We start from the raw sequence: 25,637 nt of genomic DNA, 5'->3' as shown, positions 1-25,637 counted from the left end.
TGATTACAGCATAGCTTGTCAAGCAGATACTGTGTACACAGCTGGGGATAAACCTTGTATAGGCCAGGGTTTAGGCCAGATCTCAAATGTTAGTCTGTCAAACGGTGAAAAAAATGTGATCAGATAATCGCAGGATTTTCTGAATTACCTCAAATGAAGCTGTAATTTAAGGTTTTTCATAGAAGAACATTTCATGAATATTGACGTCTTGATTTTGTCTAAAGTAACGTTTAGCAAAATTTGGTAATTGAGAAAACACTTTATTTAACCTCAATGTCTACTTGGTTTTACATTGCATTGTTGTTTTTAGCTGTTTAGATGATGTATGAGGGATGTTTTCAGTGAATTTTGAACACTTTCAGACAATGCGATTAAACGAGATTAAAAAATATTTGTGCACTAAAATAACAGATTAACTCCGAAAGCCCCAACAACAGAATAAACACATTTTGGACAAGGGATCGGTGTAAAAAGTTTACAGTTCAATACAATACAATATTATCTATCCACAATGTATGTTCTTAACCCTAAATATATCAACAACTAAAAGCATTGTATTTGGGACAAATCATTCTCTAAAACCTAAAGCTTGTAATGAATAATGTGCCAATCGAGCAAGTTGAGGAGACTGAACTGCTTGATGTAACCCTAGATTGTAAACTGACGTGGTTTAAACATGCTGATGCAATGGAAGCTAGTACGCGGAGAGGTGATAAAGTGCTGCTCTGCTTTTTTGATATCACAATCAACTAAACAAGTCGTACAGGCCCTAGTTTTATCACACCTGGACTACTTATATGGTCAAGTGTCTCAAAGCAGAACATAGGGTAATTCCAGTTGGCCCAGAACAGAGCAGCACAGCTGGCCCTTAAATGTACACGGAGGGCTAATATCAATAACATGAATGTCAAGCTCTCCTGGCTCAAAGTAGAGAGATTGACTGCATCACTACTTGTCTTTGTGAGAGGTATTGACGTGTTGAAAGCACCGAACTGTCTGTTCAAACAGCTAACAAGCAGCTCAGACACCCATACATACCCCACAAGACATGCCACCAGGGGTCTTTTCACAATCCCCAAGTCCAAAAACAGACTCTGGGAAACACGCAGTACTATATAGAGCCATGACTACATGGAACTCTCTTCCATATCAAGGAACTCAAACGAGCAAAAAAATCAGGGGGAAAAACCTGCATAAAACTACACCTCAGGGCACAATGCGGACTGTGAAGAGACACAGACACTCTACTGTGATGTTGTGGGTTTTATATTGTACATTAATAATAAGAGAGTAATAATGTTATTAATGTATTTTATGATGTATTGTGTTATTTCTGTTGTGTTTTAGTGTGATGTCATTGTTTTCACCCCGTTTGGACCCCAGGAAGAGTAGCTGCTGCCAATAGGGATCCTAATAAATACCAACATATACTACATACTAAACACTTAGAAAGCTCACAGGGATATTTGTATCCACAGTACTCCATCAATAATCAATTTCTTCAATTTAATTCTTCTTATATTCCCCAAATGTTTTGTTTTGAACATACACTAAATACACTGTAATTTAATCTTTAAAAAACAGCAAAATTGTCTCTCTGCCCCATGGCAAAATGTGTAGAATTTCAAGAAATTTGCTTTAAAACTGCAACATTTTCTCTCCGCCCGAGGCAAAATGTGTAGAATTGCAGAAAATGTTCTCTCTGATTCCATTGTGCTTTCCCAGGGCCTGAGACTTGTCCAGCCATGCACTGCAGAAGTCTTAGTAAAACTGTTTGTATGCTATTTGTATTGCACTCTTAAGTAGAATAATGTGTTCTGAATAACGTGTCCCTGAGGAATTTCCTATCACAAAAAAGGTCCCTGAAGCAAAAATGTTTGAGGATCCCGGTATAGGCTACTGTAGTTAATTCCCCACGAAAAACAATTGTAACTTCTTGCATTTATTGCTACAGGTTTGTAAGTCAACGACATACAGAATATTATTTTATTACAACGATAGGACTGCACATAATTTCTTTTTTTTAAACCTCTAAATACAAGAATAATTCACCGACCTGCCCGATGATTAATAATGTTTCAGAAGTACCCACATTCTTCACTGGAACAGGTAGTAGGTTCATTCGGTGAAAGTCCTTGCAGATAATGTGTCAAGTTAAGAGCTCTGGCATTTTGTTTGCATTCCCTGTGTATATTTCCTGTTTCCTGCTTTTGTTGGTTCACACATAATGGATCATAAAAAGGGGTACTCACTCCATTTTAATCTCAATGTTTCTACACATAAATAGTCTCAATTGTTTTCCCTAGCCCTAGGACAGTCCTAACAGGCCCTGTGGACAGCCATTTGCTTTTAATACTTCACACGGTTCACGTTGTAGACAGTGGGAGAGCTGTCAAACATTGTTAAAGATTTGATGGAAATTAAGTTCCCTGGACTGTGGTCCTGATAACATAAACACTGTCTGTCCACTCAAAACAGCCCTCAGCTCAGACAATGTGCCATTTCACTTTTAGGGGTGAATTCCTAACATGAGGATGTGCTAAACCAACAAGCAATTTCCTGCTTAATTAATTCCCAAATTAAGTGCAGTATCATGTTTATTGTGTTTGTGGCTGGCCTGGAGGTGGAAAGTGGATTGGCTTATTGGACTTTTAGGAGTCTCGTTGGGGTCGTAGACAAAAGTTTAGCTCCTTTTTGCTGGAGCCTTGACAGAGACTCTCCTGATTGAGTGTGTGTGTTTGTGTTTGTGCGTGTATGTGCTTGTGTGTGTGTGTGTGCGTTAATGTGCTTGTGTGTGTGTGTGTGTGCGTTAATGTGCTTGTGTGTGTGTGTGTGTGTGTGTGTGTGTGTCATATTCCTGCTGTGAGATGGCTGGGCAGTCCACTGACAGTCCCTTGGCTCCAGCCCAGTACCTGAGGAGTGACTGCTGGCCGCTCGTTCCGCTGAGATCACTGGTGCCTGACCAGACTCTGCTTCCTGACAGCACTTCTTGAAAGGGAACATTCCTGGAACACTACTTCTTCGAGGCCTGAGTGGAATTCACAGCCCATCACTGACTGGTTCTCTGGTTAAAATACAGTCGTTATTTTAGAACAAACAGGAAGCAAGATCTCATCACCACTGTTTTGTTCCATCTGCAACCAATTGACACGTTGGCTTTCTACAATAATAAAACAATGATAGGTTAAGTAGCAAGGATAACAGCTAGTGACATGTTTTGGTGAGATCATGATTACTCGGTCATTTGCGTAGTGATTGTGATTAAGGGATAGTGACTCAGCAATTTGACCGAAGTGCAACACTTGGACATGTACAGTGCATTCGGAAAGTTACAGCCTTTTTCTAAAATGGATTACAATTCATTTTTTCAAATCAATCTACACACAATACTCCATAATGATGAAGCAAAAACAGGGTTTTAAAAACTGAAGTTTACTTAAGTATTCAGAACCTTCACTCTGTATTTTGTTGAAGCACCTTTGGCAGCATTTACAGCCTCAAGTCTTCTTGGGTTTGACGCTACAAGCTTGGCACACCTGTATTTGGGGAGTTTCTCACATTCTTCTCTGCAGACGCTTTCAAGCTCTGCAAGGTTGGATGGGGAGAGTCGCTGCACAGCTATTTTCAGGTCTCTCCAGAGATGTTCTATCTTCAAGTCCGGGCTCTGGCTGGGCCACTCAAGGACGTTCAGAGACTTCTCCCGAAGCCACTCCTGCATTGTCTTGGCTGTGTGCTTAGGGTCTTTGTCTTGTTGGAAGGTGAACCTCAAACCCCAGTCTGAGGTCCTGAGCGCTTCCTAGCAGGCTTTCGTCAAGGACGTCTCTGTACTTGGATCCGTTCATCTTTCCCTCGATCCTGACTAGTCTCTTAGTCCCTGCTGCTGAAAAACATCCCCACAGCAGGATGCTGCCACCACCATGCTTCACCGTAGGGATGGTGCCAGGTTTCTTCCAGACGTGACACTTGGCATTCAGGCCAAATTGTTCAATCTTGCTTTCATCAGACCAGAGAATCTTGTTTCTCATGGTCTGAGAGTCCTTTAGGTGCCTTTTGGCAAACTCCAAATGGGCTGTCATGTGCCTTTTACTGAGGAGTGGCTTCCGTCTGGCCATTCTACCATAAAGGCCTGATTGATGGAGTGGTGCCGAGATGGTTGTCCTTCTAGAAGGTTCCCCATCTCGTCAGAGGAACTCTGGAGCTCTGTCAGAGTGACCATTGGGTTCTTGCTCACCTCCCTGACCGAGGCCCTTTTACCCCGATTTCTCAGTTTCTTCCATGTAAGATTCATGGAGGCCACTGTGTTCTTGGGGACATTCAATGCTGCAGACATTTTGTGGTACCTTTCCCCAGATCTGTGCCTTTACACAATCCTGTCCTGGAGCTCTACGGACAATTCCTTCCACCTCATGGCTTGGTTTTTGCTCTGACATGTACTGTCAACTGTGGGACCTTATATAGACAGGTGTGTGCCTTTCCAAATCATGTCAAATCAATTGGATTTACCACAGGTGGACTCCAATTAAGTTGTAGACACATGGATGCACCTGAGCTCAATTTCGAGTCTCATAGCAAAGGGTCTGAATACTTATGTAAATAAGGTATTTCTGTTTAAATCTGGTATTGTGTGTAGATTGATGAATAATAGTTTTTATTTAATACATTTCATAATAAGGCTGTAACTTGTTACATTAACTGTGTTAACTGTGGAAAAAGGGAAGGGGTCTGAATACTTTCCCGAACGCACTGTATCTCCGAGCAGATCAGAACGGCTGTAGGGTCCTATAAAATCTATGTGTCTATGGGAAGAGAACGCGGACGCAATCACGGAATCCAGAACGGAATTCAACAATATAAAAAACGTATTGAACTTAGTAGGAAATCAGCTAAATGTATTGAACTCATTAGAAAATGCATTCATTTGCCCAAGTGAATCATAAGACATTAACAAAATGCATCAGTGATTGGTATTTTCATGCAACTTTCTGAAAGGCACAGGAATGCTCCTCTGTGTGTGTGTGTGTGTGTGTGTGTGTGTGTGTGTGTGTGTGTGTGTGTGTGTGTGTGTGTGTGTGTGTGTGTGTGTGTGTGTGTGTGTGTGTGTGTGTGTGTGTGTGTGTGTGTGTGTGTGTGTGTGTGTGTGTGTGTGTGTGTGTGCGTGTGTCTGGTGTGCGAGTATGTCTACACTTTTTGTAGCCATTAGCAATGATGCTAATGATAACCATCCTTTGGGGCGGCAGGTAGCCTAGTGGGTAGAGCGTTGGGCCAGTAACCGAAAGGTTGCTAGATCAAATCCCCGAGCTGACAAGGTAAAAATCTGTCGTTCTGCCCCTGAACAAGGCAGTTAACCCACTGTTCCTAGGCCGTCATTGTAAATAAGAATTTGTTCTTAACTGACTTGCCTAGTTAAATAAAAGTTAAATAAATAAAATAAAAAGAGATGTAAGGCTTTCCCAAAAACCTTCTCAATGAAATGTTAACTACAAAGTAGCCTATGCTGACCTGGCAGAATGATATCATGATTATTTGCATGGCCATCTGATTTGCAAACTCTGCATGAGCGCTACAGCAACGCTGCTTAACCAAACAATGGTCTCTTCCTGGCACCCTTGCGTCAATCTAACTAACATAATACAAAAACTCCCCATTAAAATCTGTCAGTTTAAGCTAGAGATGCTGCATCTTAATCCACAGCATCAGCCCATGTCGGCGTTCCACATCTGCGGTAAAAGGTGGCATAGCTAGAGCGGTGTTTGTCAGACCTTGAGACATCCCGAAAATTGGTTTTCTCACGAATACGTCTGTAGCATCCGAACGGGTTGGCCTACAAACTATTATGACCCCTCTATGGAAAGGGGAGACTCTCACGAAGGTAACCCAAAGAATAAGGGGTTAAATATGTGTACAAAAAAACATTATATATATCCTGAGCTTTCTTATCTCTCCTAGACTTTCATTTTTAAGTGTCTTTTTTGGCCAAATTCAAAATTACATCAAATAATATTTAACATTAAAAATCAAATAGTTAAATGATTCATGTTATGACCATCTTAAAACAATTCCATATGTTAGATTTATACCCCCCACCCCCCTTTAGAGGCTGCACCTACACCTTATTCCCAGACCTCAAAAATAGTCTTCTGATGTGGTTTAAACATTGGTGTGGACTTAGGGAGAGAGAAAAAAAAGTGATTTTGAGTTATAAAAAAATAAAACAGGGAAAAACTGAAACCTGGAAAAACGAAACGGATTTGGGGGAAAAACTTACGTAATCAGTTAAAAAATATGATTTTATCGGGCCCTGCTAATAAACCAACCTGTGTTGCACCAGTGTTGTGTTTTTGCTGCAGGCCATTTACAGTAAGCATGAATACTCCTCAGTAATTGCTCCTTTTAGATGAGACCTGATGGATGCTGATAAGGACCATAGAGAAAGACTGTAGTTATGGTTGTTGGTAAGATAGATAAGAACCATAGAGAAAGACTGTAGGCTGGTGAGAGCTACTCTATGATGCCTGGCTGGTGGAGGACGTCTATGTGGGAGCACACAGATTCCACCCTCCCGTCCTATGGTCAGAGAAGAGGACTTCTGGGAATCACATGATGACAACACGCCAACCAAGAGCTGCTTGGCCACTGACGCATGCCAGTATGGAACAGACAGACACTACAACATGGTTGGTTGGAGATGAGGACCAACATATTAAAGAGATACTTCAAAAGAGGCCTTGTTTCACCTAAGTGTATCTCTTGATGTTGTTAGAGAAGACGCTTGTGTAAGTAGTGTGAAGAGTCTGACGACTGTGTCACATAGAAGAAACATTTGTGTCACTCAGACATTTGTTTGATACCCTTCATAATTAGGTTTTTACTGTGAACATAGTTGTTATAACCAATATTTGCTGACTTTGTTCAAACAAGATTTAATGTCTATTGTACCGCAAGGCATACACACTACTACACAGCTTTCGGTAACAAATTGGGGTCAATATCATGTCTGTGTAGCTGATGTTCTGTATGAGGCAGCTATTTGAGAATCCTGTTGGCCTCTACACACAGCCTACAATTAGTTTTAATGAAGACTAATTGAAAAAAAAAGACAAGACAATTAATTGTCTGTACAAAAATGTGCTGTGTCTAACCCTGTTACTTCCTCACTGTCATAAAACAGACATACCACAGACGCCTGTTGACAGGGGGTTCAGAGGTCAGGACATGTCAGGGCTCACAGAGACACAGCCACATTAAGGTGGAAGAAAGGAATGGGCCATTTGTTTTAAAACTTTGAGCTGGTCCTCAGGCTATGTGGCCGTGGAGCTGTGGAGCGGAGCTGGAACAAAGCAGGTGTTGAGTGTGAGCGGAGATGGGGAGCCACCTCTGTTTTCTGGGTCTGTAGTGCTTTTAGCCTGATCTGACTAGCTGGCTGGGGGGGAAACAGGATAAGGCTCCTAATTGAATCATCAGCCCTTCGTTTGGTTCCTGGGGTGCAGGGCTTTGTGTCCTCCCTTCTCTTAAGAGGATAAATGGGCAGATTGAGGATTTTGACCTCGTCTCACGGACCAAGAGCTTTCAGGTTTAATGTAAAATAGATTTCCCTCTTACACAAAAGGGTAGCCATTTTTTTTGAGAAAATGAAACTAAGTGCAGTAGTGTATCCCAGGCTTATAATCTGATAAGGAAACAGTGATGTTTTTCACCCCTTCTGTTTTCAAATGTCTAGTAACAGCATGTAGAGGTGTATCTCTGTTCAATAGTATGGCACATGAAGACATACATTCTGAACATGCAATAAATATTACTTCACCTAAACTGCTGCTTTTATGTTTTCTTCAACTGGAATATACTCAGTAGACTTGTATTCTTCAACTGGAATATACTTAGTAGACTTGTATTCTTCAACTGGAATATACTCAGTAGGCTTGTATTATTCAACTGGAATATACTTAGTAGACTTGTATTCTTCAACTGGAATATACTCAGTAGACTTGTATTCTTCAACTGGAATATACTCAGTAGACTTGTATTCTTCAACTGGAATATACTCAGTAGACTTGTATTCTTCAACTGGAATATACTCAGTAGACTTGTATTCTTCAACTGGAATATACTCAGTAGACTTGTATTCTTCAACTGGAATATACTCAGTAGACTTGTATTCTTCAACTGGAATATACTCAGTAGACTTGTATTCTTCAACTGGAATATACTCAGTAGGCTTGTATTATTCAACTGGAATGTACTTAGTAGACTTGTATTCTTCAACTGGAATATACTCAGTAGACTTGTATTCTTCAACTGGAATATACTCAGTAGACTTGTATTCTTCAACTGGAATGTACTTAGTAGACTTGTATTCTTCAACTGGAATATACTCAGTATACTTGTACAGTTGTGGCCAAAAGTTTTGAGAATGACACAAATATTAATTTTCACAAAGTCTGCTGCCTCAGTTTGTATGACGGCAATTTGCATATACTCCAGAATGTTATGAAGAGTGATCAAATGAATTGCAATTAATTGCAAAGTCCCTCTTTGCCATGCAAATGAACTGAATCCCCCAAAAACATTTCCACTGCATTTCAGCCCTGCCACAAAAGGACCAGCTGACATCATGTCAGTGATTCTCTCGTTAACACAGGTGTGAGTGTTGACGAGGACAAGACTGGAAATCACTCTGTCATGCTGATTGAGTTCGAATAACAGACTGGAAGCTTAAAAAAGGAGGGTGGTGCTTGGAATCATTGTTCTTCCTCTGTCAACCATGGTTACCTGCAAAGAAACACGTGCCGTCATCATTACTTTGCAAAAAAGGGCTTCACAGGCAAGGATATTGCTGCCAGTAAGATTGCACCTAAATCAACCATCTATCGGATCATCAAGAACTTCAAGGAGAGCGGTTCAATTGTTGTGAAGAAGGCTTCAGGGCGCCCAAGAAAGTCCTGCAAGCGCCAGGACCGTCTCCTAAAGTTGATTCAGCTGCGGGATCGGTGCACCACCAGTACAGAGCTTGCTCAGGAATGGCAGCAGGCAGGTGTGAGTGCATCTGCACGCACTGTGAGGCGAATACTTTTTGAGGATGACCTGGTGTCAAGAAGGGCAGCAAAGAAGCCACTTCTCTCCAGGAAAAACATCAGGGACAGACTGATATTCTGCAAAGGTACAGGGATTGGACTGCTGAGGACTGGGGTAAAGTAATTTTCTCTGATGAATCCCCTTTCCGATTGTTTGGGGCATCTGGAAAAAAGCTTGTCCGGCGAAGACAAGGTGAGAGCTACCATCAGTCCTGTGTCATGCCAACAGTAAAGCATCCTGAGACCATTCATGTGTGGGGTTGCTTCTCAGCCAAGGGAGTGGGCTCACTCACAATTTTGCCTAAGAACACAGCCATAAATAAAGAATGGTACAAACACATCCTCAGAGAGCAACTTCTCCCAACCATCCAGGAACAGTTTGGTGACGAACAATGCCTTTTCCAGCATGATGGAGCTCCTTGCCATAAGGCAAAAGTGATAACTAAGTGGCTCGGGGAACAAAACATTGATATTTTGGGTCCATGGCCAGGAAACTCCCCAGACCTTAATCCCATTGAGAACTTGTGGTCAAGCCTCAAGAGGCGGGTGGACAAACAAAAACCCACAAATTCTGACAAACTCCAAGCATTGATTATGCAAGAATGGGCTGCCATCAGTCTGGATGTGGCCCAGAAGTTAATTGACAGCATGCCAGGGCGGATTGCAGAGGTCTTGAAAAAGAAGGGTCAACACTGCAAATATTGACTCTTTGCATCAACTTTTACTGACAAATGTAATTGTCAGTAAAAGCCTTTGACCCTTATGAAATGCTTGTAATTATACTTCAGTATTCCATAGTAGCATCTGACAAAAATATCTAAAGACTCTGAAGCAGCAAACTTTGTGGAAATTAATATTTTGGCCACAACTGTATTCAAGTGATATTGTTACTTTTCATATCTTTTTTTTTTTTTTTTTACAAAATCCTTTTCTTTGATGACGTTTAACATAAAATACAATACATGGCAAACTAAAAAGGAAAAGGTAATAGCATTGGTCTCTCATTCCTTTCTTTTCTCATGTCTCATTGTTGCATTCCATATTTTACTCGAGCTCCAATCTGACAGTTATTGCTAAATACTCTCCAGGACCTTGCTCAGTCAGATTCCCTTTAAACACTTAAAAGCGTCGGCACTCTCTCCAGGGAAACTGACCTCTGCCAAGGGATCGAGACATCTGTCATTCCTATCCCCAGTCACACCTTTAGAGGCAGGAACGGCCACATCTGGCCCAGGTACCCAGCTTTTATTGAACAGTTTGGAGAAAAGGTTAGATATTTATGATCAGAGTATCAGTGCATAGGGCTCGTCCAAAGGCAATGCTTTTAATGTCTGTTTTACATTTATTACATAATGCTGAGGCTGCTGGGAGTTTTTTGTTTTTTTTGCGAAGTTGAACTGGGTGTAAGACAAGCTATTTGCAACTTTTAACAGAAACCAGAGGATTGAATATACAGTACCAGTTCAAAGTATGGACACAGCTGCTCATTAAAGTTTTTTTTCTTTATTTCTACTTATTTTCTACATTGTAGAATAATAGTGAAGACATCAAAACTAGGAAATAACACATATGGAATCATGTAGTAACCAAAAAAAGTGTTAAACATATCAAAATATATTTTATATTTGAGATTCTTCAAAGTAGTCACCCTTTGCCTTGATGACAGCTTTGCACACTCGTGGCATTCTCTTAACCAGCTTCATGAAGTAGTCACCTGGAATACATTTCAATTAACAGATGTGCCTTGTTAAAAGTTAATTTGTGGAATTTCTTTCCTTCTTAATGCATTTGAGACAATCAGTTGTGTTGTGAGAAGGTAAGGGTGGTATACAGAAGATAAGGGCAGTAGTGTATCCCAAGCGTGTTCTCTGGTCCTTCTCTGGTCCTTTTCGGTACACCACCCCGCTCACGAAAATGGATCGCCCCTACAGACAGGGACTCACGTGACCGTGGCTTGCTATGTAAAGCAGGCAGACAGGCACTGAGGCATTCAGTTACTGTTTGATTGAACCTTGAAATGGGCAAAACTAGCGACCTAAGCGACTTTGAGCGTGGTATTATTGTCGTTGCCAGGCACGCCGGATCCAGTATCTCAGAAACGGCTGGCCTCCTGGGCTTTTCACGCACAACAGTGTCTAGGGTTTACAGAGAATGCTGCGACAAACAAAAAACATCCAGTCAGCGGCAGTCCTGTGGGGGGGGGGGGGGGGGTCTGATCCCGTACTAGATGATCTGTGTACCTAATCATTTATTATTTTAACCTTTATTTACCTAGGCAAGTCAGTTAAGAACAAATTCTTATTTTCACGGACGGCCTTGGAACAGTGGGTTAACTGCCTTGTTCAGGAGCAGAACAACAGATGTTTACCGTGTCAGCTCGGGGATTCAATCTTACAACCTTTCGGTTACTAATCCAACGCTCTAACCACTAGGCTACCTGCCACCCCATAAACTGACCACTCAGTGGATTTTCTTGTACGAATAACACTGAGCATTTCATTTGCAGCTTTAGGATGCATATGTTATACTGACTGAAACATGGGTTGTAAAGATAATGGTAATTTAACAAAGTTACCGGAATCTACAGTAATTTTGATCATTAACAGAAAATCTATATCAATCTATCGTAAATGTGTTAATTTACACTTTAATAACTTGTTAAAAAAATATTAATATATAGTATTCATTTTTTTATATCGATATCCATCTTGCCCATGAGTTTCTAGTAGATAGATCATATGGTTCAAGAGAAAAGAGCCTAATTAATGAAAAAAGCATCTAATCAACAATGGCATCATTTTCAATTACCTCTGCAACTCATCCAACTATTGACTTTTTTCACATCTGCCACCAGTATGACACCAAACATTGACAACAAACACATATTTACAAAAAAATATATAAAGGCTATTTCATGCTGAAACACTCATATTAAACACCAATGATATTCACTAAGTTAATGGTTTATATTTAGGATAATATTTTACAGTTTTGTTATTGTATTTTATTTTGATCATCTTATTTAATTATTTGATATATTTTACATATGATAAGGCCAGAGATGATAATGTAATAATCTGAAGTACCCAAAATGGCCACTAGATGTCTTGTGATAGAGTACATAAAATCCAGATGTGTATTACATTTTCTTTTTAACCTGGATTTAAGTAGGCAAGTCAGTTAAGAACAAATTCTTATTTACAATGACAGCCTACCCCGGACGACGCTGGGCCAATTGTGCGCCACCCTATGGGACTCCCAATCACGGCCTGTTGTGATACAGCCTGGATTCAAACCAGGGACTGTAATGACACCTCTAGCACTGAGATGCAGTGCCTTAGACCGCTGTGCCACTCGGGAGCCCCATACAAAAATTCCCAGTAATATACCCACCCTTTGCAACCCTAGGTAAAACAGACAATATAAATAGTTGGAACAGTTCAGTTCAGCTGCGTTCAGTGCTTGCTGTCTGCGGTAAGAATTCTGTATAGAGGGCAACTAAATGAAGAATTACATTGAGTTGATCTAATATAAAACATTTTCTGCATTCCCTTTGTGGAAAAACACTATAGTATGTTCCAGTCTCCCTTCACTCAATAAAAACTATCCTACCAAAGGATTATTTTCAAGCCATTTCTTAATATGACCACATTTAGAGTCCCTGCCATTTGTCACAGGCACAAATGTGTCTGATATTTAGGTAAGGATTTGACAAATGGACTGTAAAGCACGTTAACAGTTCCAGTGTTCACAGTAAATGTCTTCCTGTCGATGGAAGGGGGAGGTATTGTACCTTCCCTCTTAAGTAATTTCTATTTTCATTTAACAATGAAGGACTAAGATGGTGTAATTTCTCTCATTCTTCATCCTCCCTCTTTCTCTTTTCACCCTGATGAATGGCCTCCTCTTTCCTGCTAAAGGCAGACAAGACACCCTGTTGTGATAGGCAGTTAAGTCAACAACCCCTGGCCTGACCTCTGATTCATAGTGCTCCTTACCCTATCCAGTTCCACCTTTATTAATTCACATGTTTGTTGCCCTTTTTAAAATGTCATCACTTTCCCACATTTAGCTTGTATGGCTGCGCCCTGGGCCAGCGGCCTGTGTATTCTCACAGCCCTGGAACACAGACAGATGCATCATGCCCATAGGGGGCACGTGCCCCCTCAGAATGTTAAACTTTTTGTTAATGTTGTTTCTCTAATAGCACTAGCCACTTAGAAATTTTAGGAAGTTGGCTTAAGCTAGCCCATATAGATTCCCCATCTCATAACTAGCTTCCAAGTATCCATTTCAGGCTATCAAGTTAAAGTAGATATATAGCTTGTCTATCTGTTATGCGGAGTGGAACAAGGGAACCCAAGAGCAGACTCAGACGAGGAAACTGGGATGAAGTAACCAAGATATTTATTGAAACACAAGGGGAAGATGGAGTGCAGGCCAGGGGAAGCTCAGGTGGGTTGCAGGGAACCAGGTGCGGAGGCTGAGGCTGGAGCGAGAGGGGTTGAGACAGGGTAAGCAGGTCCGGAGGGGAATCCAAGGGAGTAGTAGGGTGGGGAATCCAGGACAGAGTAGCAGGATGATGAGACGTTGAACTGGAGACAGGGACCAGAGTCAGAGCGGGCAGAACTGTAGCGGAGAGGAAAACGGCATCAGGCAAGGAAACCAGGCACAACAGGATCTATCAGTAACAAACGGCTAGAAGCGTAGACTGAGCAGAGATTATGATCTGGCAGCATGGAAGTGGCAGGACTGAGTATTTGTAGAGGTCTTGATTATGGAACAGGTTCCAGCTGGTGGGTATCTGCTCTGACTCCAGCACAGCTGTCTCCGCCCACACAATCACACACATACAGAGAGAGAGGGAGAGAGCACGGGGAGTGGCGGCAGGTTAAGGAGACACAGGATGAGCAGTAGAGGGCGTGGCAGGAGCAGATGTAATACTATCTTAGTTGGCATGCCTGCCATCAAGGTTGGTAGACTTTAGAAAAGCAACCAAGTGAATAGGACTCACTGTACTGAATAAGACTGACATTCCTTTCAATCTTTTGAGCAGAGATGCAGAGAGGCATATTTAGTTTTGTTTTTAAATGTCAACCAGTCAGTAGGATACAAATAGCTCAAAAGGTATACTTAGATATGCAGAAAAATAAACACATTTTTTACATAGAATTAAGCATAATGATTATTGCTCGAGATTGCATGAAAAAGCTGTTTCAGGTGTTTGAAAATTGTACAATTATCCAACTTCCACCCACCAGCCATCCTCACATACAGTACTTTGTGCTCCCTTAGATTTTTGTGGTGCATGACGCCCCTGGACAGAGATCAGAATTCTCACAACGCCCTGAACTCTCTAAAGTGTTTATATTCTGGTGCATGGAGCACCATATACGTAGCTACACTGATTTACTCTTACCCCTGTAACGCCATCTGGAGGATATGGAGAAATTTAAATAAAAGGATTAGGGGATAAATTCATGTTGTTGTTTTTTTATATATCTCAAATGTAATCAAAAATGAAGATTATCTCTTTCATTAAGTAAAATTTTACAGAACATTCAGTGTTGTTACAGAAATAAACAATTGATTTTCATATTTGCAGAAAACATGCAAGAAGGTCTATATAATATACAGTATATCTCACCATATTCATGATACAGTGCAAAAATCTAAGCAAACTGAAATAAGAGAAAGAGAGAGAATACAGATTCACAGAGAGAATAGAAATCAGCCTAACTAAACATGATTGGCCCTTAGAAAGAAGTCCTGATGAGCAATCCAAATCCATAGCAGACGAGCAACCAAACAAGCAGACCTATACCTCCTCTTTATTCCCTGCTACCATGACATCATTGTTTCCCTGCCACCATGACATCATTGTTTCCCTGCCACCATGACATCATTGTTTCCCTGCCACCATGACATCATTGGTTCCCTGTCACCATGACATCATTGTTTCCCTGCCACCATGACGTCATTGTTTCCCCTGCCACCATGACATCATTGTTTCCCTGCCACCATGACATCGTTTCCCTGCCACCATGACATCATTGTTTCCCTGCCACCATGACATCATTGTTTCCCTGCCACCATGACATCATTTTTTCCCCTGTCACCATGACATATTTTTTCCCCTGTCACCATGACATAATTTGAATCACAGGGAGACAGGAGGAAATGTAATATTTATCTAAATTCCAATGACCTTCATCTGAGCTGTTTGATGTTGTCAAGAGGTCAGCAACTCAGCAAGGACTCTGCATTTCAAACACTCCAACTAGACCGAGGAGGACATTAGCTTCCCAGAGACTCAGCTGTATTTGCAATATGCCATCCTTCATTATGTCCTGTTCTCTGGAGGCTTGTGTAGGGGTAGTTTCAGTGTACTGCCTGCAGACAACTAGACTGTGTATTTTAGCTGTGTTATCTTCATGAAGCATTGCTGCAGGACGGACAGTGTAATTCTGAAATGGCTTGGGGACTGGTCACAAATAAGAAGAATAGTAATTAGGAATTTGGCAGATTTAATCAAATTTTTGTTCCATTAAAACAATACAGTGCTTTAATTTAGTCCAATGAACCTTGATTTATGACCTCAGTGGTATTGTTCTGATTTAGCATGTCATATTCCCACAGGGCTAGCTAACTGTGCTGTACCATCAGGCCTGATAAACTGTATGCCACATGGTTTTTACAGCATCAACCAGGGCAAGGACTTCACTCTGCTGTGTTTACATATTCCCAAGTCTTTAAACAGGCACAATAAAAGGTCAACTGTTAGAAAGTGGCTTACTATGGACCCGGCAGGTCCTGCATGGTGTGCAGGTTGGCAGGTTATTCTCCTTTACCTGCTTCAATGTCAGCAGTTTGCTAACTGTGAACTGGCTTTTTTTCTGTGTAGTTCTTTGCTAGTTGTTTTGTAATACTGCAGTGTTTCAGTTATGTTATTGCAGCCTAGTTTCAGTTACATTTCCTTGTTTTTACGCTATTTTGGAATTGGCACGAAAATACAGTTGGATGTAGTTTTTCTCCATAATTCCAACCCACTACATTGAGAGGATGAGTCCATGAAATGGGATTCTGAAACTATTGATCACGACATCAACGACTTATGAGTAAGATTTGCTCCAGCGAATCAGAGCATTTTGCATCATAGCAATGAATGCCTGGATAGACTTGCGTAACAGCCATGGAAAGTGGTTTAACATCTCTTATTTGATCATGTGTCAGAGGTATAAGCCCCAGGATCTATTTCACAAATGATCAGATGCCCTAGATAGAAAAAAGAGAAGATCTTGCTGGAGGAAAATGCTAATTGTGTCTGTTGTGGTAAACGCAGGCATTCCGAAGTTGTGAAAATGAGGAACGTAACAGCAGATAGCTGGGTGTGAGATGACTGCAGCTGGTATCACTTGAACTGACAAAGCGCAGACAATGACCGTCATATTTTCATCCCTGCTGTTCCACTGGTTTGGGGGGTATGGTCTCCGTCTTGGCCAGCAACTCGTGACACCCAATATGGCAGCGTTCAGCTAATGGATACCACCTTGTCAACACTAATTACTAAGACTGCAGCAACGAGGAGGCAGCTAATTAACAGACTAACGATGTTTGTCACTTCAGGCTGACCCAGATATTTAGGAGAAAGCCAAGCTTGTCACCCTCACATTTTCTCCAGTTTATCTTTCCACAAATGTCTACCTTTCTATTCCATGATTTTTCAAAAATGGATTCCTCTATATTTCATCATTCATTTGGTTTATTTACCGTTCCATTCCTCCCTCTGTCATATTTCTGTCAAAATTGATTAGGACAGAAAAGCAAGCTGCCATTTTTTTCCTCTGAAATTAAGAATGTGAAAATAGGTGAGCTTTGCAGCAGCCATAACTGCAGTTGTCAGAGCTCAGAGTATTTATTCCCAATCACATCAAAGATGATGTGAATTTGACATTTATAGAACTCCTTTACCCGCTCAATGTTATAATTATCAGTGTAAGGAAAAAGAGAAGGTGGTAATGATGAAACAACGGGGGTTGTGTGTGTGTGTGTGTGTGTGTGTAACTGTGTATAGTAAGCATAATACATTTTTTACTGATCTTACATATTGAGACAATTCCTCCTCACCAGCCCCCCTCCCATTCATATTCAGAATCCCTCAGAATTTATTTTCTAGGTCAGTGAAAGAGCTGAGGATTTGTGGGAGGTTTGGGGAATGTTGTTTGTGTCTGATTCAAAGCGAAATTTAAATAATGTTTCTGTTTTCAAACTTTGAAAATGTTCCCCACGTATAGTTTGGTTCACAAAAAATATTCACAAAAAATATTACATTGTCGTGACTCTTCAAATAATAATCTGAAAAAAAGTATGAAATTATTTAGCAATTTGTTTAAATATCTGTCTCATTTTCCCTCAGATCCGAGTAGATGGCATACCTCCCCCGTCCCAGAGTGCTTTGCTGTATGAGACTGTTACAGTGGATGAAGGGAAACCTATTCTGCGTGACATGGTCTTCAGCCCTGACTACCAATACATCTACATGCTAAGTGACAAACAGGTGAGAGATACACACTAGTTGTCAGTGTTAATCATGGGGTCGGATGAATGTATGTGAAGAATATGTGGTGTGTATGCAGACAAAATAATTGAATATTATTCATGTTAATTAGTGTTATTATATGTTATTATACCTATTAGCAGCGACACCACTGTATGACTGCTTTAAAACACACCCACCCACCCACCCACCCACACACACACACACCCACACACACACACACACACACACACACACACACACACACACACACACACACACACACACACACACACACACACACACACACACACACACACACACCAGATAGAATAAAGCACTGACCACCAAAGCCGATCCATAGGTTTATTTCAGGATGTGAGAATGGAAGGTTATAAACTTGTACGTTGTAGAATGTTCCAGCATTAATCACCACTGAGTTTAATACAGTGTTGTCCTACTTTTCGAGATTCTCAAACCTTTATGTAACGGTAATATAAGTTGAATGTGTATACAGACTCTCTCTAACTGATTCACTTCTCCAGATATCTGCTTTTGTTTCACAGTCCCATTCATAATGCGTGTGAAAACATTTGTTCTGCGCTATGAAGACCTATCTTGGAATTATAAAAGATAAGTTTGTCAAAAGGAATTGAATTAGACCCAGGGCACTGTCAACAGTCTGCTTTGTTTTTAAACCCAACCGGAATTTCAGATATGTTGTTTTAACATCTGCACGACTGAAAGACAGAATATGAAACACCAGTTCAATGTCTTTGAATTCTGCCTCAGCTGGTTCCCTATTAGGAAACTTTAGGCATTTGTCTCCATGGAGAGGCTTGCAGAATAGCTCTATTCTAAGAGGTCTTATTGTACAGAGGAAAGGAAGGTTAACACACCAAGTTCCTCTGCAGTTGACTAGAAGAAATCCTCCTACATACAGTACATACAGCTGCACGCATTAATAATCCCGGTTCCCTGCATAATACATCTATCAGCTTATTTGTTTTCTTCATAATCAAGCAATTTATTGAAAGGAAGGATGAATTGCTGTCGTTGTGCAGTTATCACAAAGATTTGATCTTTAGCCTTTCCCTTTTTACCGTCAGAATGCATGTCTCAGAAATAACGAAGTAAAGAGAGACAGTCCTCCAATGAGAAGACTTGTCTTTCTGATTTAGAAAAGGTCTGTGTAGTCAAAAGGAAGAGATATGATTTTGGTGCATTGTTATTTAAATATATATATATATACAGTGGGGCAAAAAAGTATTTAGTCAGCCACCAATTGTGCATGTTCTCCCACTTAAAAAGATGAGAGAGGCCTGTAATTTTCATCATAGGTACACTTCAACTATGACAGACAAAACGAGAAAAAAAATCCATAAAATCACATTGTAGGATTTTTTATGAATTTATTTGCAAATTATGGTGGAAAATAAGTATTTGGTCACCTACAAACAAGCAAGATTTCTGGCTCTCACAGACCTGTAACTTCTTCTTTAAGAGGCTCCTCTGTCCTCCACTCGTTACCTGTATTAATGGCACCTGTTTGAACTTGTTATCAGTATAAAAGACACCTGTCCACAACCTCAAACAGTCACACTCCAAACTCCACTATGGCCAAGACCAAAGAGCTGTCAAAGGACACCAGAAACAAAATTGTAGACCTTCACCAGGCTGGGAAGACTGAATCTGCAATAGGTAAGCAGCTTGGTTTGAAGAAATCAACTGTGGGAGCAATTATTAGGAAATGGAAGACATACAAGACCACTGATAATCTCCCTCGATCTGGGACTCCACGCAAGATCTCACCCCGTGGGGTCAAAATGATCACAAGAACGGTGAGCAAAAATCCCAGAACCACACGGGGGGACCTAGTGAATGACCTGCAGAGAGCTGGGACCAAAGTAACAAAGCCTACCATCAGTAACACACTCCGCCGCCAGGGACTGCTTAAGCCAGTACATGTCCAGGCCCGTCTGAAGTTTGCTAGAGAGCATTTGGATGATCCAGAAGAAGATTGGGAGAATGTCATATGGTCAGTTGAAACCAAAATAGAACTTTTTGGTAAAAACTCAACTCGTCGTGTTTGGAGGACAAAGAATGCTGAGTTGCATCCAAAGAACACCATACCTACTGTGAAGCATGGGGGTGGAAACATCATGCTTTGGGGTTGTTTTTCTGCAAAGGGACCAGGACGACTGATCCGTGTAAAGGAAAGAATGAATGGGGCCATGACTGATCCGTGTAAAGGAAAGAATGAATGGGGCCATGTATCGTGAGATTTTGAGTGAAAACCTCCTTCCATCAGCAAGGGCATTGAAGATGAAACGTGGCTGGGTCTTTCACCATGACAATGATCCCAAACACACCGCCCGGGCAACGAAGGAGTGGCTTCGTAAGAAGCATTTCAAGGTCCTGGAGTGGCCTAGCCAGTCTCCAGATCTCAACCCCATAGAAAATCTTTGGAGGGAGTTGAAAGTCCGTGTTGCCCAGCAACAGCCCCAAAACATCACTGCTCTAGAGGAGATCTGCATGGAGGAATGGGCCAAAATACCAGCAACAGTGTGTGAAAACCTTGTGAAGACTTACAGAAAACGTTTGACCTCTGTCATTGCCAACAAAGGGTATATAACAAAGTATTGAGATAAACTTTTGTTATTGACCAAATACTTAGATAAACTTTTGTTATTGACCAAATACTTATTTTCCACCATAATTTACAAATAAATTCATAAAAAATCCTACAATGTGATTTTCTGGAATTTTTTTCCTCATTTTGTCTGTCATAGTTGAAGTGTACCTATGATGAAAATTACAGGCCTCTCTCATCTCTTTAAGTGGGAGAACTTGCACAATTGGTGGCTGACTAAATACTTTTTTGCCCCACTGTATGTGTGTATATATATAAAAATATATATATTAGTAGATATATAATGAGTACATATATAAACTCAGTAAAAAAGAAAGGTCCTCTCACTGTCAACTGAGTTTAATATCAGCAAACTTAACATGTGTAAATATTTGTATGAACATAACAAGATTCAACAACTGAGACATAAACTGAACAAGTTCCACAGACACGTGACTAACAGAAACGGAATAATGTGTCCCTGAACAAAGGGGGGGTCAAAATCAAAAGTAACAGTCGGTATCTGGTGTGGCCACCAGCTGCATTAAGTACTGCAGTGCATCTCCTCCTCATGGACTGCACCAGATTTGCCAGTTCTTTGCTGTGAGATGTTACTCCACTCGTCCACCAAGGCACGTGCAAGTTCCCAGATATTTCTGGGGGGAATGGCCCTATCCCTCACCCTCCGATCCAACAGGTCCCAGACGTGCTCAATGGGATTGAGATCCGGGCTCTTCGCTGGCCATGGCAGAACACTGACATTCCTGTCATGCAGGAAATCACACACAGAACGAGCAGTATGGCTGGTGGCATTGTCATGCTGGAGGGTCATATCAGGATGAGCCTGCAGGAAGGGTACCACATGAGGGAGGAGGATGTCTTCCCTGTAACGCACAGCGTTGAGATTGCCTGCAATGACTCAGGACAATTGAGTCTGCACAATTGTTGACTTGCATAAAGCTGGAAAGGGTTACAAATGTATCTCTAAAAGCCTTGGTGTTCATCAGTCCATGGTAAGACACATTGTCTATAAATGGAGAAAGTTCAGCACTGTTGCTACTCTCCCTAGGAGTGGCCATCCTGCAAAGATGACTGTAAGAGCACAGTGCATATGCTCAATGAGGTTAAGAAGAATCCTAGAGTGTCAGCTAAAGACTTACATAAATCTCTGGAACATGCTAACATCTCTGTTGACGAGTCTACGATACGTAAAACACTAAACAAGAATGGTGTTCATGGGAGGACACCACGGAAGAAGCCACTGCTGTACAAAAAAAACATTGCTGCATGTCTGAAGTTCACAAAAGTGCACCTGGATGTTCTACAGCGCTACTGGCAAAATATTCTGTGGACAGATTAAACTAAAGTTGAGTTGTTTGGAAGGAACACACAACACTACGTGTGGAGAGAAAAAAGGCACAGCACACCAACATCTAAACCTCATCCCAACTGTAAAGTATGGTGGAGGGAGCATCATGGTTTGGGGCTGCTTTGCTGCCTCAGGGCCTGGACAGCTTGCTATCATTGATGGAAAAATGAATTCCCAAGTCTATCAAGACATTTTGCAGGAGGATGTAAGGCTATCTGTCCGCCATTTGAAGCTAAACAGAAGTTGGGTGATGCAAAGGACAACGACCCAAAACACAGAAGTAAATCAACAAAAGAATGGCTTCAACAGAAGAACGCCTTCTGGAGTGACCCAGTCAGAGTCCTGACCTCAACACGATTTAAAATGCTGTCGCATGACCTCGCGAGCGGTTCACACCAGACATCCTACGAATATTGCTGAACTGAAACAATTTTTAAAGATGAATGGTCCAAAATTCCTCCTGACCGCTGTGCAGGTCTGATCCGCAATCACAGAAAACGTTTGGTTGAGGTTATTGCTGCCAAAGGAGGGTCAACCAGTTGTTAAATCCAAGGGTTCACATACTTTTTCCACCCTACGCTGTGAATGTTTACACGGTGTGTTCAATAAAGACATGAAAACGTATAATTGTTTGTGTGTTATTAGTTTAAGGACACTGTGTCTATTGTCTATTGCTGTGACTAAGATGAAGATCAGATCATATTTGATGACCAATTTAAGCAGAAATCCAGGTAATTCCAAAGGGTTCACATTCTTTTTTTTGCCACTATATATAAATAGATATACATACAGTATATATAGATATATACAGTACCAGTCAAAAGTTTGGACACATCTTCTCATTCCAGAGTTTTTCTTTGTTTCTACAATGTAGAAAAGAGTAAAAATAAACTGTCTCTCATGAGGACCGCCACAGGAAAAGAAGACCCGGAGTTACCTCTGCTGCAGAGGATAAGTTCATTACAGTTAAAAGCATCAGAAATCGGCAATTAACACCTCACAGAGTTCAAGTAACAGACACATCTCAACATCAACTGTTCAGAGGAGACTGCGTGAATCAGGCTTTCATGGTTGAATTGTTGCAAAGAAACCACTACTAAAGGACACCAATAATAAGAAGAGACTTGCTTGGGCCAAGAAACACAAGCAATGGACATTAGACCGGTGGGAAATCTGTCCTTTTGTCTGAAATTTGAGATTTTTGGTTCCAACCGCCGTGTCTTTGTGAGATGTAGAGTAGGTGAACGGATGATCTCCACATGTGTGGTCAACACCGTGAAGCATGGAGGAGGAGGTGTGATGATGTGGGGGTGCTTTGCTTGTGACACTGTAAGTGATTCAAGGCACACTCAAGGCACACTTAACCAGCATTGCTACCACAGTATTCTGCAGCAATATGCCATCCCATCTGGTTTGTGCTTAGTGGGACTATCATTTATTTTTCAGGACAATGACCCAACACACCTCCAGGTGGTGTAAGGGCTATTTGACCAAGAATGAGAAGAGTGATGGAGTGCTCCATCAGATGACATGGCCTCCACAATTACCCGATTTCAACCCAATTGAGATGGTTTGGGATGAGTTGGACCGCAGAGTGAAGGAAAAGCAGCCAACAAGTGCTCAGCATATGTGGGAACTTCTTCAAGACTGTTGGAAAAGCATTCCTCATGAAGCTGGTTGAGAGAATGCCAAGAGTGTGCAAAGCTATCATTTATTGAGTTTATTTCAGTCTCTCTGATGTTAAACAGAGAGACTGATGTTACAGAGAGACTGATGTTACAGAGAGAGACTGATGTTACAGAGAGAGACTGATGTTACAGAGAGAGACTGATGTTAGAGAGAGAAAGACTGATGTTACAGAGTGAGACTGATGTTACAGAGAGAGACTGATGTTACAGAGAGACTGGTGTTAGACAGAGAGAGACTGGTGTTAGACAGAGAGAGACTGATGTTACAGAGAGAGACTGATGTTACAGAGAGACTGGTGTTAGACAGAGAGAGACTGGTGTTAGACAGAGAGAGACTGATGTTACAGAGAGAGACTGATGTTACAGAGAGAGACTGATGTTAGAGAGAGAAAGACTGATGTTACAGAGTGAGACTGATGTTACAGAGAGAGACTGATGTTACAGAGAGACTGGTGTTAGACAGAGAGAGACTGGTGTTAGACAGAGAGAGACTGATGTTACAGAGAGAGACTGATGTTACAGAGAGACTGGTGTTAGACAGAGAGAGACTGGTGTTAGACAGAGAGAGACTGATGTTACAGAGAGAGACTGATGTTACAGAGAGAGACTGATGTTAGAGAGAGAGACTGATGTTAGAGAGAGAGAGAGAGAGAGACTGATGTTAGAGAGAGAGAGAGAGACTGATGTTAGAGAGAGAGAGAGAGACTGATGTTAGAGAGAGAGAGAGAGAGAGTGATGTGAGAGAGAGAGAGTGAGACTGATGTTACAGAGAGAGACTGATGTTACAGAGAGAGACTGATGTTACAGAGAGAGACTGATGTTGGACAGAGAGAGACTGATGTTGGACAGAGAGAGACTGATGTTGGACAGAGAGGGACTGATGTTACAGAGAGAAGGGGAACATGATAGAGCAGCCCCTCCCCCCTGTGTGGGGTGGCCACGAGGACAGACTCACAGAGGAGAGGAGGATCCCTTATGGCCAGAATTAACACAAAGGTATTCAGATATAAGGAGAATGGCACTGCTCTGTGCTGCCTAGCTCATTCACTCAAAAAATGGACTTCCTCTTGCATGGGAGAGTAAAGCCGGACAGGTCTGCTCCAGATATTGATATTTTCCATAATAATTCAATGTGAGGCAGTCCGATGCTTAAGCATGTGTCAAATTATTCCTTATTGATTTGTTTTGTATACAGGATGTGTATTAAGATATATTTAAATGTAACTGATTAAAGAAGAGTAGACCCTTCCCGCCGGGCATAGACGTCAATTCAACATCTATTCTACATTGGTTCAACGTCATTTCTTTGAAATGACGTGGAAACAACATTGATTTAACTAGTGTGTGCCCAGTGGTTTCTTCTCATCTTCTCTAAAGCCGCAGCAAACTGTGGCTGAACTCCTGCACTGAGATGTATGCTTACTAGACAGTACATCCCTCTACAGAGCCTGCCTCCTGCTTATGTCTTTAGTATTCATGAAATTTGAATGAATTGCGGTGGATAAATAATGAATAGGTAACACTGACCGGCAGAGCGTTGCAGGGAGATTTGGCGTGAGTGCACCGTAGCCCCATAATAACCCTCTTGTTGTCATCCCAGGGAGGTAAATACAGTGGATCAAAGATGAACTCTGCTGAAGATCGAGCTCTGCTTTTCACACTGGCCCACTTAAAACAATTGATATGTGGCAGTTGATGATGCTATTTTCATGCACCAACTTTAACAGTACCGTGCATATACACTGAGTATACAAATCATGGACACCTTCCTAATATTAAGATGCAACCCCCCCTTTTGTTCTCGGAACAGCCTCAATTCATTGGGGAATGGACTCTACAAGGTGTCGAAAAAGTTCCACAGGGATGCTGGTCCATGTTGACTCCAATGCTTCCCCACAGTTGACTGGCTGGTCTTTTGGTGGTGGACCATCCTCGATACATACGGGAAACTGTTGAGCGTGAAAAACCCAGCAGCGTTGCAGTTGGTGCGCCTGGTACCTACTACCATGCCCCGTTCAAAGCACGCAAATGTTTTGTCTTGCCCATTCACACTTAATGGCAGACATACACAATCCATGTCTCATTTGTCTCAAGGCTAAAACATCCTTCTTTAACCCGTCTCCTCCTCTTGTGCTACATGGATTGAATTAGATTTAACAAGTGACATCAATAAGGGATCATAGCTTTCACCTAGATTCACCTGGTCAATCTGTCATGGAAAGAGCAGACGTTTCTCATGTTTTGTACACTCAGTGTATAATGTTACACCATCATGACTATACATGAAGAGATATGAGCTTAGAACATAGTCTTAAGTGGGCAGCCTGCTTTATTATCCATCTAA

The 25,637-nt window shown here is 41.4% G+C and overlaps 1 protein-coding gene across 3 annotated transcripts in view; it reads left to right on the top strand.

The window, feature by feature from the left end:
• LOC139542967 (plexin A3-like) overlaps window positions 1-25,637 on the top strand; it is a 174,115-nt gene that overhangs the window by 47,095 nt on the left and 101,383 nt on the right. For all 3 annotated transcript variants that reach the window (XM_071348993.1, XM_071348994.1, XM_071348992.1), the window contains exon 4: window positions 17,485-17,625. In XM_071348993.1, coding sequence (XP_071205094.1) covers window positions 17,485-17,625 — 141 coding nt within the window. The remainder of the gene's footprint in view (window positions 1-17,484; window positions 17,626-25,637) is intronic.

Source organism: Salvelinus alpinus, chromosome 17, assembly GCF_045679555.1.
Source record: "Salvelinus alpinus chromosome 17, SLU_Salpinus.1, whole genome shotgun sequence".
In the NCBI taxonomy this organism is placed as follows: Eukaryota; Metazoa; Chordata; class Actinopteri; order Salmoniformes; family Salmonidae; genus Salvelinus; species Salvelinus alpinus.
Note: the sequence above shows the minus strand (reverse complement) of the source record. Positions and strands in the feature narration are given on the sequence as shown.